Source organism: Rhinopithecus roxellana, chromosome 17 (genome assembly GCF_007565055.1).
Source record: "Rhinopithecus roxellana isolate Shanxi Qingling chromosome 17, ASM756505v1, whole genome shotgun sequence".
Lineage (NCBI taxonomy): Eukaryota > Metazoa > Chordata > Mammalia > Primates > Cercopithecidae > Rhinopithecus > Rhinopithecus roxellana.
In genome coordinates this window covers 75294243-75309278 of record NC_044565.1, presented here as the reverse complement: position 1 = coordinate 75309278, position 15036 = coordinate 75294243, and the positions used below count along the sequence as shown (strand labels likewise).

Genomic DNA, 15036 nt, shown 5'->3' with positions numbered 1-15036 from the left:
AAACATTAGAAGGTGAATTAATATACTCAGGGCAAGGGTTCAGAACAAATTAAGTGGCTATAAATCTGGGGTTTTCATGAAAAGTTTGATGAGTAGTCACTAACCCACTCCCACAACACCAATTTGGTGATTACCAAATATTTGTCATTTGGCAGGGACAGCCTTAGAATGGAACTTCTTTACATGCATGAACAAGTCTTCAAAAATATGTGATGCTTAATTAAAATGTGATACATTCCTATGCCACAAATTGCCAACATAGCTAAAGTGTTTCTTCTCGACTCAGCTCTGAGCTAGAACAAATAGTGAAGAATTATAACTCTTTAGTCTTAGGAACAAAATGAATAATAACAATCTTTCCTGCCAATTCAATATCTTAGATAGAAGCTAGGAGGTTGGAATTTGATAAAAAAATGTTTGTTGCTTTTTAGCTGATTACCTCATACATAAGTATACAGAGACGTGGCTTGCAAACGCTGAACCTGTCTGTCAGGATCACGTTACACGTAAGAAAATGTTAGGCTGACACCACTAGAGGGTACTAAGACATACATCAAAGGAAAGAGGGACACTTTCTGAAACATACTTGATTTCTACTTTGTCCCATTTTTACACAAGTGATTAATTAATGTAACTGTCATCAGTTTGACCTCAGAGATCCTCTCCATCCTTTGCCAGGCAGGATTCCACCCCTTTTTTTTTTTTTTTTTTTGGAGACGGAGTCTTGCTCTGTCGCCCAGGCTGCAGTGTGGTGGTGCCATCTCGGCTCACTGCAAGCTCTGCCTCCCGGGTTCACGCCATTCTCCTGCCTCATGACCAGCTAATTTTTTTTTATTTTTAGTAGAGATGGGGTTTCACTGTGTTAACCAGGATGGTCTCCATCTCTTGACCTCGTGATCCGCCTGCCTCAGCCTCCCAAAGTGCTGGGATTACAGGCATGAGCCAAAGATTCCACTCTCGTAGGCAGAGAGAAAACATCCATCACTCCTTCAAAACACCTCTGTCTGCTTTCTATTCATTACTCATCAAAAAGTTGAACATCAGAGGCCAAGTGTGGTGGCTCACGTCTGTAATCCCAACAATTTGGGAGGCCGAGGAGGGAGGATCACTTGAGGTGAGGTCAGGAGTTTGAGACTGGCCAGAACAACATGGTGAAACCCTGTCTTTACTAAAAATACTGTCTTTACTAAAAATTAGCCACGTGTAATGGCGTGTGCCTGTAGTCCCAGCTATTCGGGAGGCTGAGGCAGGAGAATCACTTGAACCCTGAGTGACAGGGTGAGAATCTGTCTCAAAAAAAAAAAGAAGTTGAATATCAGGTAAAAAAAATAAATTACTGGTGCTTACACTTTAAAACGTATAAAACATGTCTCCCCCGCATCTCCCCTGTGTTTTCTCTCCTTTTCTAACAGCTTTTCATTCCTGAGCACATAGACAGTACACAAGTCCTGAGAATGTTGTCTTAAAGAACAGGAAAAGTTTTCTGCATTTTCTGGTTTTTAGGGCAAAGACAAGATACTTTATATTTTTCCTAAGTGGTCACTTACACATCGGCATGCAAAACTTTTCCCACTGAGTAGATCAGTTCATGTAGAAGAATACGATTCTTTGATCAAACTGTGTCAATACAAACTCTAGAAATTGGGCTCTAATACACCAGAGTCAAGTCTCACACAGACAGCACTCATTTCTTGTGTCAGGAGTACGTGGTGAATGAGAATGTCTTGTCTTTTTAGCATGCGTGGCTTTCTTGGCTCTGCAGAGAGAGGATCAAGGGAGTGCTCCCCACTGGACTCTCTCACATGTCCTTCATAATGCCACCTGGTTCACAGGACAGCCCTACTCTTCCCTACTATATCTGTTCCTTGAAAACCTCGTCTTCTCCAGGTCAAGGACCTTATTCTATTTCTTTTGCTGGAGTCCATCTAGAATATGGAAAAAGAGCCATGACAGAAAGCCAATGATAGAAAACCAAATACTCTATTTATACCAGCAACAAGGCCAATGGTAGATGTAACAGTGTGGTATCTTTATATTCTAAAATTAATTGAAACAGAAAGTTTTTAGCAAAATATGAAAATGACTATGCTGACTTTAGCTTTTTTCTTTATCATGTGATTCCCTGAATGAATGAATGAATGAATGAATGAATGGAGTCTGGAAATATTAAAGCATGATGATTTCACATGGAAATAAAAGTTTATTTTCTATCAGCATAAAGAGTTTATTGAGGCAATAATGACACTGGTAATATGCTTGAGAGACATATATTTTTGGGTCAATTCTGAGTTTGGGAAAAGATCTGATAAGCAAATAGTTTTTTAAATATCTGGGCCATGGTAATTACAGAGGTTTCCACAAGGCAGTTAAGTCAGTCAAAGAATAATTTCTGGCCAGTCTGCAAGAGCCATGGAGAAAGTTTGGGAAGAGCCAGAGGAAGGCATCAAATGTTAACTCATGGAAAGGTTTACAAAAATGCCCTGGCTTTCTAACTGCCCCACAGTGAGCCTAGATTGTCCCACAACAATTGAAACAGATGTTTTCACTTTGCAAATATCTGCCAGAGAAATAAAGGTTTGATTTTTCCAACCTATCCTTTAGCTATTAAGACACTATGCTAAATCAAGAATTTATATGCTGAAACATATAATTCACTTGAAAACAGTATGCCAATAATGTTGCAAGCCACCAAGTCAGCTGTTAAGAGTGGAAAATATCACGCGTATTTCCTGCAGATATGTGGCTCACTTTATAATTATCACATGTCAAAGTGTGTTTGGCTAAATCTGAAAAAGCTACTTCCAATTTCACCATCGTAAAGATATAATCACTAAACAATGTGGAGCTGATGATATTTATTTTAGACTCTTAATGTATTATTCTATCCCTTTCTTCAACCATGGGAGAAACTAACAACAGTAACAAGTAATATTTACCTCCTCTGTGTTTTAGAGACAAAAACATTACTATGCAATATTCCTGAGAGAACTGATGAGACTGCCCCTAAAATCTGCATTTGGCCCCCATATGTAACCGACGGGAACATACACTTTTGATTTAAATTAAATTTGATACAGAACAGTCTTCTTGTGCTAATGCAGATCGCTGTGAAATAGTGCAGCTCTAAAGTTGCAAACCATTTCAATTCAAAGACTCTCTATCTATAATGTTCCCCCTATGGATTTTTTCAGAAATATTCTTGTGCTACAGAAAGTGGAAGTACCTGCAACTGTTGCATTAAAAAAAAAAAATCAGCATCACTTGTTTCCTGGAAGGATACATTCATGCTTCAAACATGTGACAGCAGATGTCAGCCCTGTATTTCTGCCAAACTCAAATTAAGCTTCTAACAAGTTGTGTTTTAAAACTTCCTATAGCAAGGCTACTTTCATTGTTTTTTTAACCAGCTCTGCAGTTCAGCTGAAGCTGAGTAATGTCAATTCATTACCCTTCACACAGCTACATTTAAATGTTGAAACTGCATTTATCTAGCTAAACTTAACCTCTACAAAGCTAGTTTGAAAGACGTTTGTCCACTTGAGTCAGCCATGCCCATTCAAAACTAAAGTTTATCTTCACATTGAAAAAATGGAAATGCAGTATTTCCAAAGAACTAGTGAATTACAGTATGTCTTACTGCATTTTTTCTTTTTAACATTACGATAAACAATTAGAAGATCCTTGCTGTCCAAAACAGTGTATTATTTGCTTGCATGCTTTGCAGCACAAAGCAGTCTCTTATCAGGATGCTTAATAAAGTGGGTAGATACGTACATGATCTCAGAATAGAGAATAACAATTTTAGTCATGGCCATCAAAAAAAAATCACTACAATTTTGTCACAGGATCCCTGGGGTATCACTTTGCCAGCCAGAACCTCTGTGACTAATGGCACCATTGCCAAAGTTTTGGTCGCACGCACTGAGTTTGTTCTACCCACTCAGCCCAGCAGGCTGTGCCTGGCCTGTGCTGCCAGCCCAGATCCCACACTTGCCAAGGGCAAGCCAGGTGTGGAGCGGTGAGGGGTATGTGAGTGAGTGAACATGGGGTCCAGCCACTACACACAGCCAGGCATGCCAGCTGCTGTGGCAGACTGGGCAGCTCCAGATGCCAGCACAGGTGTAGGCTTCATGTGAGGCTGTGGCTGGACCAGACATACTGGCAGTACCTTCTGCTGCAGGCACCAGTGTCTGGAGATGGCAGACACAGTGCTGCCTGAAAGCTCAGAGACACCAGAAACCACACAGCACCAAAGAGGCTGTTACAGCCCTGGCTTGGGGAGCTCCTAGGTTTGGGCTCCCCAAAGGGACGCAGCTCTTCTCCCTTTCTCAGCACCCCCAACATGGTGATCAGGGGGGCATGTTTCAGCCCTGTTTGTGTCATAGCTCTTTCACTACCACCATTCAGTGGGTTCTGAGTTCTTGTCCCACATCCAGGAAGAATGAGGTACAAAGACAACTAGAGGGTGAGCAAGGTGGAGAGGAGCTTCATTGAGTGACATGACAGCTCTCAGGAGACCCATAGTGTGTAGCTCCTTTCTGCAGGCAGGTCATCCCGAAAAGTTGTGGAGACCCGAAGTGGGTAGCTCCTTCTCACAGTTGGTAGTCCTGACATCTGTGTGAGTCTGGCTGAGTCCAGGGTTTTTATGGGCTCAGAATGAAGCAAGTGTGTGCTGATTGGTACATGAGTAGTCATGGCAGGCCTAGAAAAACACCATCCGATTGGCCAAACTGTTATCAATGAAGTCTTCACCCTGGACCATAGACTACACCTGGAACTGGCAGCCTGAGCCCCAGGCTTCAGGCCATTCCTGGCTTGAAGGTGGGGTTTCACTGGGGACTCACCCCTTTCCACCCAGGAACCTGTCTGCCTCCCTCCATTAACATGTTGTCTACACACCTAGGCTGTTCATGCTGAGGGGCACCTGTAAGCCCACACTGAGCTACCCTCAGCTTCCCCTCAGTCTCCCTTCCATGCTCATTGGTGCCCAATGTCCAGAGGGGGCCGAGGCGGCACGGGGCTGGTGTGTCAGCGCTGCCCCAAGCACATGCATACCCAGCTGGGTTGCAACAGCACTTGGGCTTGGCCACAACTTTGCTCCACCCTGGAGCAGGTGCTGGCAGCAGGGAGAGGCCAAGGAGTGAGAGCAGGCATTTCTGAGCTTGTGGGGGAAGTAGGGCTTCCTGGCCCCTGAGAGCGCAGGGATGTCTGGATCTTGAGCTGCGGCTAGGTGACTGCAGCTGCACCCTGAAGAGCGAGGCTCCTGGCCTACTGACTCACTAAGTGGCCAAAAGCTTAACATATGAGAACATTTCTATTAGAAAGGAATCATAACATGTTTCTGAGGAGGGAATATTCTAAAGGAGGCTCCAAACGCTTCCATTTAGCTCCTATAACACACTGCCAAACTTCATCCTGCAGTGGCATCACAAATTCAGTTACAGTTGATGATGGTGTCCCTTACACATACTCCTCCTTTTTACCTGTATTTAGATGATTTCCAAATATTTGCTCTTATGGCTAACCCTGCCATGAGCAAGCTTATACAACTGATACTACATTTAAAATGAAGCTCAGCCCCACGTCTCCTCCATGTGATGTATAACGTAAAAATACTGCACCAACCTGTCACTTGAGTAGGCGCAATCACTTGGCTGGCACTAGACGTAGAAGCTTCAGGAGCTACTTCAACAGGCACAGGAGGTGATGTTTTTTCAATCACTACTATATGAGAAAGTAGACAATAAAAAGAAAATTAAAGCCTGTTAATGTGCATTGAGATCCCATTTCAAAATGCAAGGATAATTTAGTCTAGCAATATATCACAGCATTTCTCAGATATGAAGAACTGTTCTATGTCCTAAGGCTCATGGTATTAATCTATAGCTCTGGGTTCAACATTTAGCAAGAATATCTGAGAGTGATGCAGAAGCCAAGAAAAATGATCGTTCATCAAATGATAACCTTCGATAACATTTGAATAGTATATACCACTCCGGATCACAGAAAACAGTAAAAAAAACTCTTATCTTTACCACTGCAATACTTACAATGCTGTAATTATGCTAACATTATATAAGTATATTACTATACTTAACACTGAACTTCAGTTATGAAGCCTAGTAATTTACTAAACAAAATCAAAGACAAAAATTTCCCGTCCTACATTTTTATTCAGAATACTCTGACAAACAGCACAGATCAACACAGGCTACCTGGAAACTGTGGATGCAGATGAATAGTTGAAACGCCTGGAGACAGCTGGGGTTGACCAGGCTCAAGTTTGGTTTTCTCTTGATCCAATGAAGGTATTTCCTGGATGGTTGTATTTTAAAAGAGAGTAAGAAAAAAAAAAGAATTGAAAGTGGAAATTATTTCTAGTTTCCCACATCTATTTTTATTTAATTAATTATATTCTTAGAAAGGCAAAGAAGTATCATAGGACCTTACATGTATAATTGTGTGAAATTACAAAAAAAAAAAAAAAAACAAAAAAACCATTGATGTGATGCTACTATGGGAAGCCCTAAACTTTTCCCAGTGGTGCTGATCCATGCACATATCCTCAGCCATTTCCCTGAGGCCCAAAGTCTGACCTTGTAAGCAAATGTCTTGGCCCAGGGGTCCATATTTGGTCTGCAATAGGGCAAAACTAACCCCCAAAGAGGACTAAACCTTTGCCTCATTCACATGTGGCTTTGTCCCACTGAGATGACCAGCCACAGTTTGCAGATTAAATAATGGATATAGCAGATGTGTCGTAACAAAGAACACATGGTAAGTTAAAATATTTTAAACCAGTCAGTCACTACGGCCTCCTTTAACCTCACATCTGATAACTTTACAACTCCAGTTCTCTGAACAGTGGTAGCCAGGCAGAGCAACAGAAATCTGCTGGCTTGGAGAAGGATTTGGGGCTTTATCACATATTTTGGTGCCCAAGCTTGTCCCCTGGACCTCAAGCAAAGAAGCAGTCCATCATCCACGGCTCAGCTTCCAGTTATAACTGTGCAGGGCTCATGCCAACTGAACAATTAGCCTAGTTAAGGATCTGAGACTTCACTCACACCAGATGGGACCAGAGAGCTCATATCATCACTACATTCAAGTATTCATCGAGTTACTTGGTTCTGTCCTCTTCCAGAAAGCTTACTCCTCTGGCCTCTGTTAACCTCTTATCCTCTTCTCCTGGCTTCAAGTATCACCTCTTTTCTGCTTTTTCTAAGATAGTCTGCCTGAATATCTCATCACAAATCCAACTTTGCAAGCATAAATGCTTACCGAGTAAAAGTCCATTTAGGTATCCCACAGATACCTCCAGCCCACCCTTCCAAAACTGTCCAGGCTCTCATTCCAACTTCATTTCTGCCAAAGCCACAGTCCTTAATCTGTCCCATCCAGGTTTAAAGTCACTTTTTAGTCCTCTCTCTTTCATTCTTTATTGAAAGCCCCATCCATTGATACTTTTTTCCTTATAGTTGTTCACCCTTTTTCATATCCATAGACCCTACCTCCCTAGGCTGGACTCACTCTCATTTTCAGTTTATTGTAATAATCTAACTGGCTTCCTCTTTCTTCTTAACTTGAGTAGTCCTACCAAAATCCATCTCCTACAAATATTGAGCACTTAGCAGTTTTTCCCACATTTCCTCTGTCTTCTTAAGAATATAGACTAGCTTTCTATTACTTACTAGAGATGACCTCAACCAGTCTCAATTACACCCCATTCCCTGCAGCCATGGCCAATGCCAACAAGGAACAGACCAGGATCAGGTGTTAATCCACTCCTGCAGTTTACAGACAGAATTTTCCCCATCACCGTGAGGCAGCAGACTTCCTAATCTACACCACTTCTACGTTTAACAAATAGGATCCAGTCGAGACTCAGGGTATTTCCCCACTGATTTACAACGGCAGTTTGGTACTCTAGCTTTCCAAAGCAGTCCCTAATTCTGTTTCTGACCAAGTCTTTCATGAGCCTGGCTGTCCCCTCCACCACACCTTTGCACATCTCTGGGCATTCTCTCTTTTCTTCATCCATCACATAACATCATGAGACTTTTGTAAGTACCAAGACAACAAAGGCTATGATTGCACTTTTTGTACTATCTCCTCCCCAAATAAAATGCAGTAAAAGTATACAAGACAATTTTTTAGGATCTCTTTTAGATTTTTAATGAAAGTTATAAAATTCAATCATAAAGACAGAAGAACTGAGTTATGATGAGACTGCCAGGCTGCTGGCTGGCCCACCTACAAACTAAATAATTACTTCCATATATCAACCAGAACTAAATTCAAAATCAACAAAATTGCAAACTACTCTCTGTGACTGATCTTTAGAGATGCTAAGAGTTTCAAAAGTACACATAAAGTATGCATATCTGTTATACTTTTTTTGGGCTCAAAATACTATAACCTCTTTCTGGACGAGTGCTATCACTCCAAAATCGTCAGTCTCTTTTTCTTGATTATTTTAGCACTTACGTTACAACATTTATGTTATTCTATCCCATAATTATAAGATAAAGATTTAGAATACTATTTAAAATAATTTATGTATGCATTGCCTCATCTGAATTCTAACAATGCATTCTTGTCAGTTTAAAGAATGGTACATAAATGTATAAATATTTAATAATTACCTAATTTTCATGTAATTATTATGGAGAAGGAGATTAAAAAGAAAATTAAAGCCTGTTATGTGCATTGAGATCCCATTTCAAAATGCAATGATAATTTAGTCCAGCAATATATCATAGTAGTTCTCCGACATAAAGTTCATTCATTTAATGAAAATGAATGTTTTCATTAAATACAGCCAGATTCAGAGAAGGAACAATATTACATAAATAGGACTTAGATCCAGTAAATGTTTACATTTGCTACTAAAATGTCTCACAATTCATAGCCCCATTCTATGCCCAAAAGCCAACAGACTGACTTTTCAAAAAGCAACATTCTAGTATTTGATTGTAACTTTTAAGTGTCAGTTCTGTTCTTATTCAACTCAATTCAAATATGTATGTTAAATTTTAGTTGAATTAAGAAGTACCTCACTAACTATTTATGTGCTCTAAGAATACATGCTTATCTAAGCATGTCACAGCCTTTCTTTCACAGATGGTCCAGGCCATCAGGTGACACTGAATTCTATTTATGCCCTTGATTCTCATTAGTTCCTCATTTCTTCTCACTAGAATTGAAGCTTCATTAAAGTAGAGAGTTTTGTCCTATTTGTTCTCTACTGCTTTCCTAACACTGAGAATAGTCCCAGTCTATAACAATGGCTCAATAAATTTTTTTGAATAACTAAATGCTATACTAACTTAAACCAAATGATGCATAATAGAGATGTTACTAAATTTAAGTCTAAAAAATCCATACATATTCTAATAGAAAATCATTTGGAGGGTTGAAAACAAAAAGACTTGCCAACAATGAATAAATTACCTTCTCAGGGGGTGCAGTTGCCACTAAAACCAGAAAAGAAAAACGGTATTAGTATCACTTAAGACAATTCAGTCTTAAAAATATTTCAATTTTTAAAAAGCAATAGAAGTCCAGTATCTCTGCAAAAGGATTAAGAATCAAACTACAGCAAATGCAGAATTAGGATCATCTGCCATTTTAGGGAATTTTACACAAGACTAACAGAGAACCCTCAGTGCTGTTACTCCTCATCTACCGGAGCACATGGAGACGTGAATAAGTCTTTCAAACTCTTTCAAAATCAAAATTAAATGAAAAAGCTGAAGAAGGCAAAACTTTCCAGTACATCATTTTATGCCTTAACTCAATTATGTGGAACTTTCCATATGTTAGAAAACAAACGTTTTCATTAATTGGTTAAAGGCTTATCCTTATGGTATATAATGTTTGCAATGCTTTCTGGTGTCAATGTTAAAAAAGAATGTCACTTATTGCAATAAGAGACATGAGAACATGTGCTGCATTCTTGATGTATTCCAATCTTTAATGAAGCCCGTGAATATTTTCAGAAAGATATGCTAACTAAATTACAAAAAAAAATTTCACAAGCCAGGAAGGGCCAATTAGAGATTAGCATCAATATACTGAACAAATTATACATTACACAATCATAAAGGTTATTGTGAGGCTGTTGGTGATGCCTTTGTATTTTTAAAGGCTTGCTTTTCATTAATCAGTCCTTCATATTAGTTCTAAAGCCCTGGATCAACATTCACCAGGATTTTTCTCATAAGTCAATCAATGTCTCCACAAACATTAGTTTACAGGTTGGGTAGGAGCATTAACTCCTGAAAGCAATCACGGTACCAGACAAATTAAAATCATTGCTGCAATATTCTTGGGGTTGGAGAAAGTCAATTAATCTTTTATTCTGCCTAACCCACCACCAAGAAGGTCTTGAGGCAAAATCTGGAACTACGGCCCATTTCCTCCTGCCTGTGCAAACAATGAACAGTTGCAAACATCTGGCCATGACACTAACTGTCTAGGGGCAAACTGATTAATACTGCTGATTCCAGCTTAGGTTCTGTCTGTTCTGCCTTACCAAGGAAGAAATGCAGTGAGTGAAAGCATAGACTCAAATAGGCCAGAACACACAAACGTTCAGAGCTCAGAAAAAAAGCCTGCCTTACCAAGAAGAAGGCTGTGGCAAGCTCCCAACACAACACTAGCCTGGGCACTCTATCTCCTCAACAGCACCCCAAAATGGCCCCCTGAATTCTGACCTAAGAATCAACTGCGAAAAGCCAACAGGAGCTTTATTAGAGACAATATGTCTATTCCATACAAATCTAAACGATGTGTTCCTTCTGAGGTGAACATTTTTTGTAAGCAAGATATGTGAAGTATCAGATATTGTTCGTTTATATAAAGAGACAGGGATGACCCCACATCCTGAATGCCAAAGAGAGAGAGTCAAAGTCCATTGTCTCTAGACTCCCTCTCAAGTAGAAGGCCTTCAACTCTTTCCTTGGGAAAAGGTGCTCCGTGGTCACAGGTCCCATTACATATTCTCTATATGACATCTGAAAAGTCATGTCCCCTCTCTAGGTCTCAGGTTCCTCAGAGGGTAAATGGAAGAACCATACTAGGTGGTCACCAGATCTCTTCAACTGACAATTAGCTTCCTTCATTTCACCCTCCATGATCCCTGACTGCCCATTAGACTTTAATGCTTTAACTTTTTGAAAGTCTGTGGATTCCACTTCACAAATAAATATTTGTTAAATGGCCTTCTAGACAAGAAATGAATTAGGGCTATTCCCTGAAGGATCTAGATCACTCTCCAGGAATAAATGCCAAGATAAAGTAGCCCCCAAACAGCAGGACGACATTCTGAAATTACCATGGAATATTGTTATCTACTAGGTACATATTATTCTAGAGCAGTGGCTAAACATTTTACAGTACACAGGGCAGCCCACAGTCAAATAATTCTCCACTCTAAAATGTCAATAGGGCTGAGGCTGAGAAACTCTGTTCTAGAAGGTTATAAACAGGGAAATCAAAGCAAAGACACACAGATAGATGTCTAGAGTCCATGATCCATTACCGCTCTCACCTTCTGGCTCCGCCACTCCTGGCCCGTGTTCCCGGGAGAAGGTCAGGGCCTCCACTGGCTCTTCCTTGGCTGGGAGAGGTGGAGGATGAGTACTTTTAGCAACAGGTTGAGTGTTCTTTGGCTTGACAAATACAGGTCCTTTACCTACATGGTGATGGATTGGCCTGCGTCTATGAACGCCAGAAACCGTATAACCCATTCCACCAGGACAGATTTCCTTAAAAGCAGCTAGATTTGGGATGGGAAAATATTCCTTTTAAAAATCTAACAGTGCAAACTTATACAGAGGAAAATATCATGATGAATAGCTCTTAATAAATCATCACTAATATAGTTACATTGTAAAACTTCAAAAACAGGTGCAAAATGTAAGCAAATTGCTTGAATTTCTGATAAACTTGCATATTTACAGAAAAAAATCCAACTCTTTTCTTACTAAACATTTTTCCATCTGGTAATTCCTTATCCTACCAAATCAGAATATACATATTATGTATAGCATATACTTAGCATATATTTTATATATCATATTATATACATAGTCATCCCTCAGTATCCATGAGGGATTAGTTCTAGGATACCCCCTGTGGATACCAAAATCTGCAATGCTCAAGTCCCTTACATAAAATTGCATAGTCTGATCAGCCCTCCATATCCAGTTCTGCATCCACAGATGCAACCAACCAATTGGGTTGAATCCATTGATGCATAACCATGGATACAGAGGTAACTATATATATATATGTAGTTAGCCCTCCATCCCACATATATCAGCAACCAATTAGGAAATATATATAATATGAGGTTATACATTAGGAGATATTTTATATATAGAAGACACTATATGTATTATACATCTCATGTTGCAAGTATACGTGTTATTGGCAAAAATCAGGCTTTTTTTCTTGCTTTGATGTAATTTCATTAGTTATTAACAAAGAACTCGGTGACATTTGTCTAAGTTAGATGAAGAGCCATAAGGTTACCAAAGGAAAAAAAAAATCACTATTCAGGGAAATGAGATGCTGAAATCCTCACGGTTTGTTTCCAGTTGAAGGACACAAAGGGCTCCACCAAAATGCCATGTATCAGCTGGTAAGAGGATGTCGATTACGGAGGACTGAAAAGGGGAGGTGTTTCTGAAGGGGAGAATCTCGGAATAGTGAGGAGGAGTCTAGAGAAGTGAGACATGCTGGAGATGGTAAGTAGAAATCGAGAAAGAAGGGAAATGCCAAATCAAGATGCAGCTATTTTCAAGTAAAGGAACAACAACTGGGCAAAAGCCTGGCCGTGACCAGCTCATTTAATTACCCAGAGGCCAAGGAGCTATTCTGTGCACTGGAATCACTATCATTGCCAGAAAAAAAGTGGTTTTGTATGCTTAAAAAAAAAAAAAAAAAAAGTAGACTCAGCACATGTGATTTGCTAACCTCCATGGCATAATCCCGATGAATAGTGAAGGGGAAAGGCAAGGGGGAGAAGTAGGGTAAGGCAGTGTGTGGCCTTCAGAGGAAAAATCCACCTAATCCCTTTGGTGTTGGTGTTGGAGGCAAATTACCAAATGCAGACACCAAGGAGCTTATGGTTAACTTTTTTATTTCTACTTTTAAAATTGAATGTAAAATAAGTCATGTCTCACTTTCACTGAACAAGAGATCTTCTATTGGATGTTTGGGACCTAAAATTAGTTCTCAATAAAAAGGAAAACTCTAAAAATACTGCTTATAGTATGCTAAAATATTGTTTTTCTAAGGATCACACACTAAACGGTAGAACCTCATTCTTATGTTTAACTAGGAAAAACAATTTTTACTTGGAAAGATGTTTCCAGAAGAAAACATGACTTTAAAAACCAAGTTTAAAGAATTAATGAACTAAATATTTTTAGTGAAAATCACCATATAACCAAAAACTAAGTGCAAAAATTTTCTCTTGAATATTATTTTCAAATTTATTGATACTACTAGAGGAGCATCCCTGAGTTACAGTCACCATTTCAATTTATGCTTCATGTAAGAATTACAAAGCCATCAAAATTGAGCTTCTACTTGTACCCCTGAACTTAAAAGCTAAAAATTAAAAAAAATTTTTTTAATTAAAATCACATTATACAGACACACAATAATACGCATAATAAATTCACAAACTGAAAGCTTTAAAAACTGAACTTCATGTAATCCCAGCACTTTGGGAGGCCGAGGTGGGCGGATCGCAAGGTCAGGAGATCGAGACCATCCTGGCTAACATAGTGGAACTCTGTCTCTACTAAAAATACAAAAAAAAAAAAAAAAAAAAAAAAAAACCCTTAGCCAGGCATGGTGGTGGGCGCCTGTAGTCCCAGCTACTCGGGAGGCTGAGGCAGGAGAATGACATGAACCCAGGAGGCTGAGCTTGCAGTGAGCCGAGATCACGCCACTGCACTCCAGCCTGGGCAACAGAGAAAGACTCCGTCTCAAAAAAAAAAAAAAAAACGAAAAAAGAAAAAAAATGGACCAGATGGCACAAGAGGGTACTAGGACCTTTTGGAGGCCTAAAATTATCTAGTCTACCAATATACCATCAATGTTGTATTATCCTTTGCCTTAACGCAGTTCTTTCTGGTTCTAACCATGAACAAAGGTGAGTCATAATACTTATATTTAAATCTTGTCTGCTATGGTGTAAGTTACAGCTTTAAGACATTACATGGCCCTGTGACAGTTAAGACACTTTCCTAGGTGGAAAGCATCTTATCTAACATGCAATTGAGGAGACCATTTAATGTCCACCCCAAGTAAGTGAAATTGAGGCCATTCCTTGTTAATATCAGGTCTAATACTTTCAGGTTACATTTCTTTCTCTTCCACTTAACTCTACTTCATCTTGCTTGAGAAGTTGGTGGTTCATTGGTAGAGTAAGGTATTTAAAGAGATCGATTTGCCTTCTCAGGGCATAAGGCAATTATGTACCAAATCAAAGGATAAGGAATAATCTACTTCTTAATACTCAACTCCCACAGAAGTTTTCAGGAGTTTTGGCAAGATCTGTCCTTAAGTTATTAATCTTCATAGCATAAATTCAATCACGAATATAATTCCCTCCATTTCCAATTAAAGAAATTAAGCATGATACTCAGTAAATGAGTAAATGAGTCAACCTGCATAAAGTCCAGTTACTGTGAATTGATGAGCAGCCAATCATTAGGAAAGCACATGGCCCAGCAGAGCCTTCTGGTCTCTCTACACTTAAATATCAGACTCACAGTCCTGGAAATTGAAGATAAAATATAATGGCTTTTCTTAATATTCAAAAGGAAGTCTGATATCACACAGAAATGGGAAAAATCTCTTTGCACATATTTTTTCCCACTGATTCAACATTGTTTGTGTACAGTTTCTACAAAAGTGATAAAAATATTTACAATGTATTATTAAAAATTAAAGTGAGAAACCAAAAATGACCCAAGTTGCCAAAGTTGTCCTGTGTACTCATGTGGCTGGGAA

General features: G+C 39.3%; 1 protein-coding gene across 12 annotated transcripts in view; it reads right to left on the bottom strand.

Annotated features, from left to right (window-relative positions):
* The window catches only part of LTBP1 (latent transforming growth factor beta binding protein 1), a 444191-nt gene that overhangs the window by 130901 nt on the left and 298254 nt on the right, over nt 1-15036 (bottom strand). For 4 of the 12 annotated variants that reach the window (XM_030921075.1, XM_030921076.1, XM_010372403.2 and 1 more), the window contains 4 exons: nt 11555-11623; nt 9454-9476; nt 6216-6315; nt 5626-5724 (listed from right to left, as the gene is read on the bottom strand). In XM_030921075.1, the coding sequence (XP_030776935.1) occupies nt 5626-5724; nt 6216-6315; nt 9454-9476; nt 11555-11623 (291 nt within the window). Of the gene's footprint in view, nt 1-5625; nt 5725-6212; nt 6316-9453; nt 9477-11554; nt 11783-15036 lie in introns of all 12 variants that reach the window. The other 8 variants (XM_030921070.1, XM_030921073.1, XM_030921078.1 and 5 more) reach the window with 4 other exon arrangements.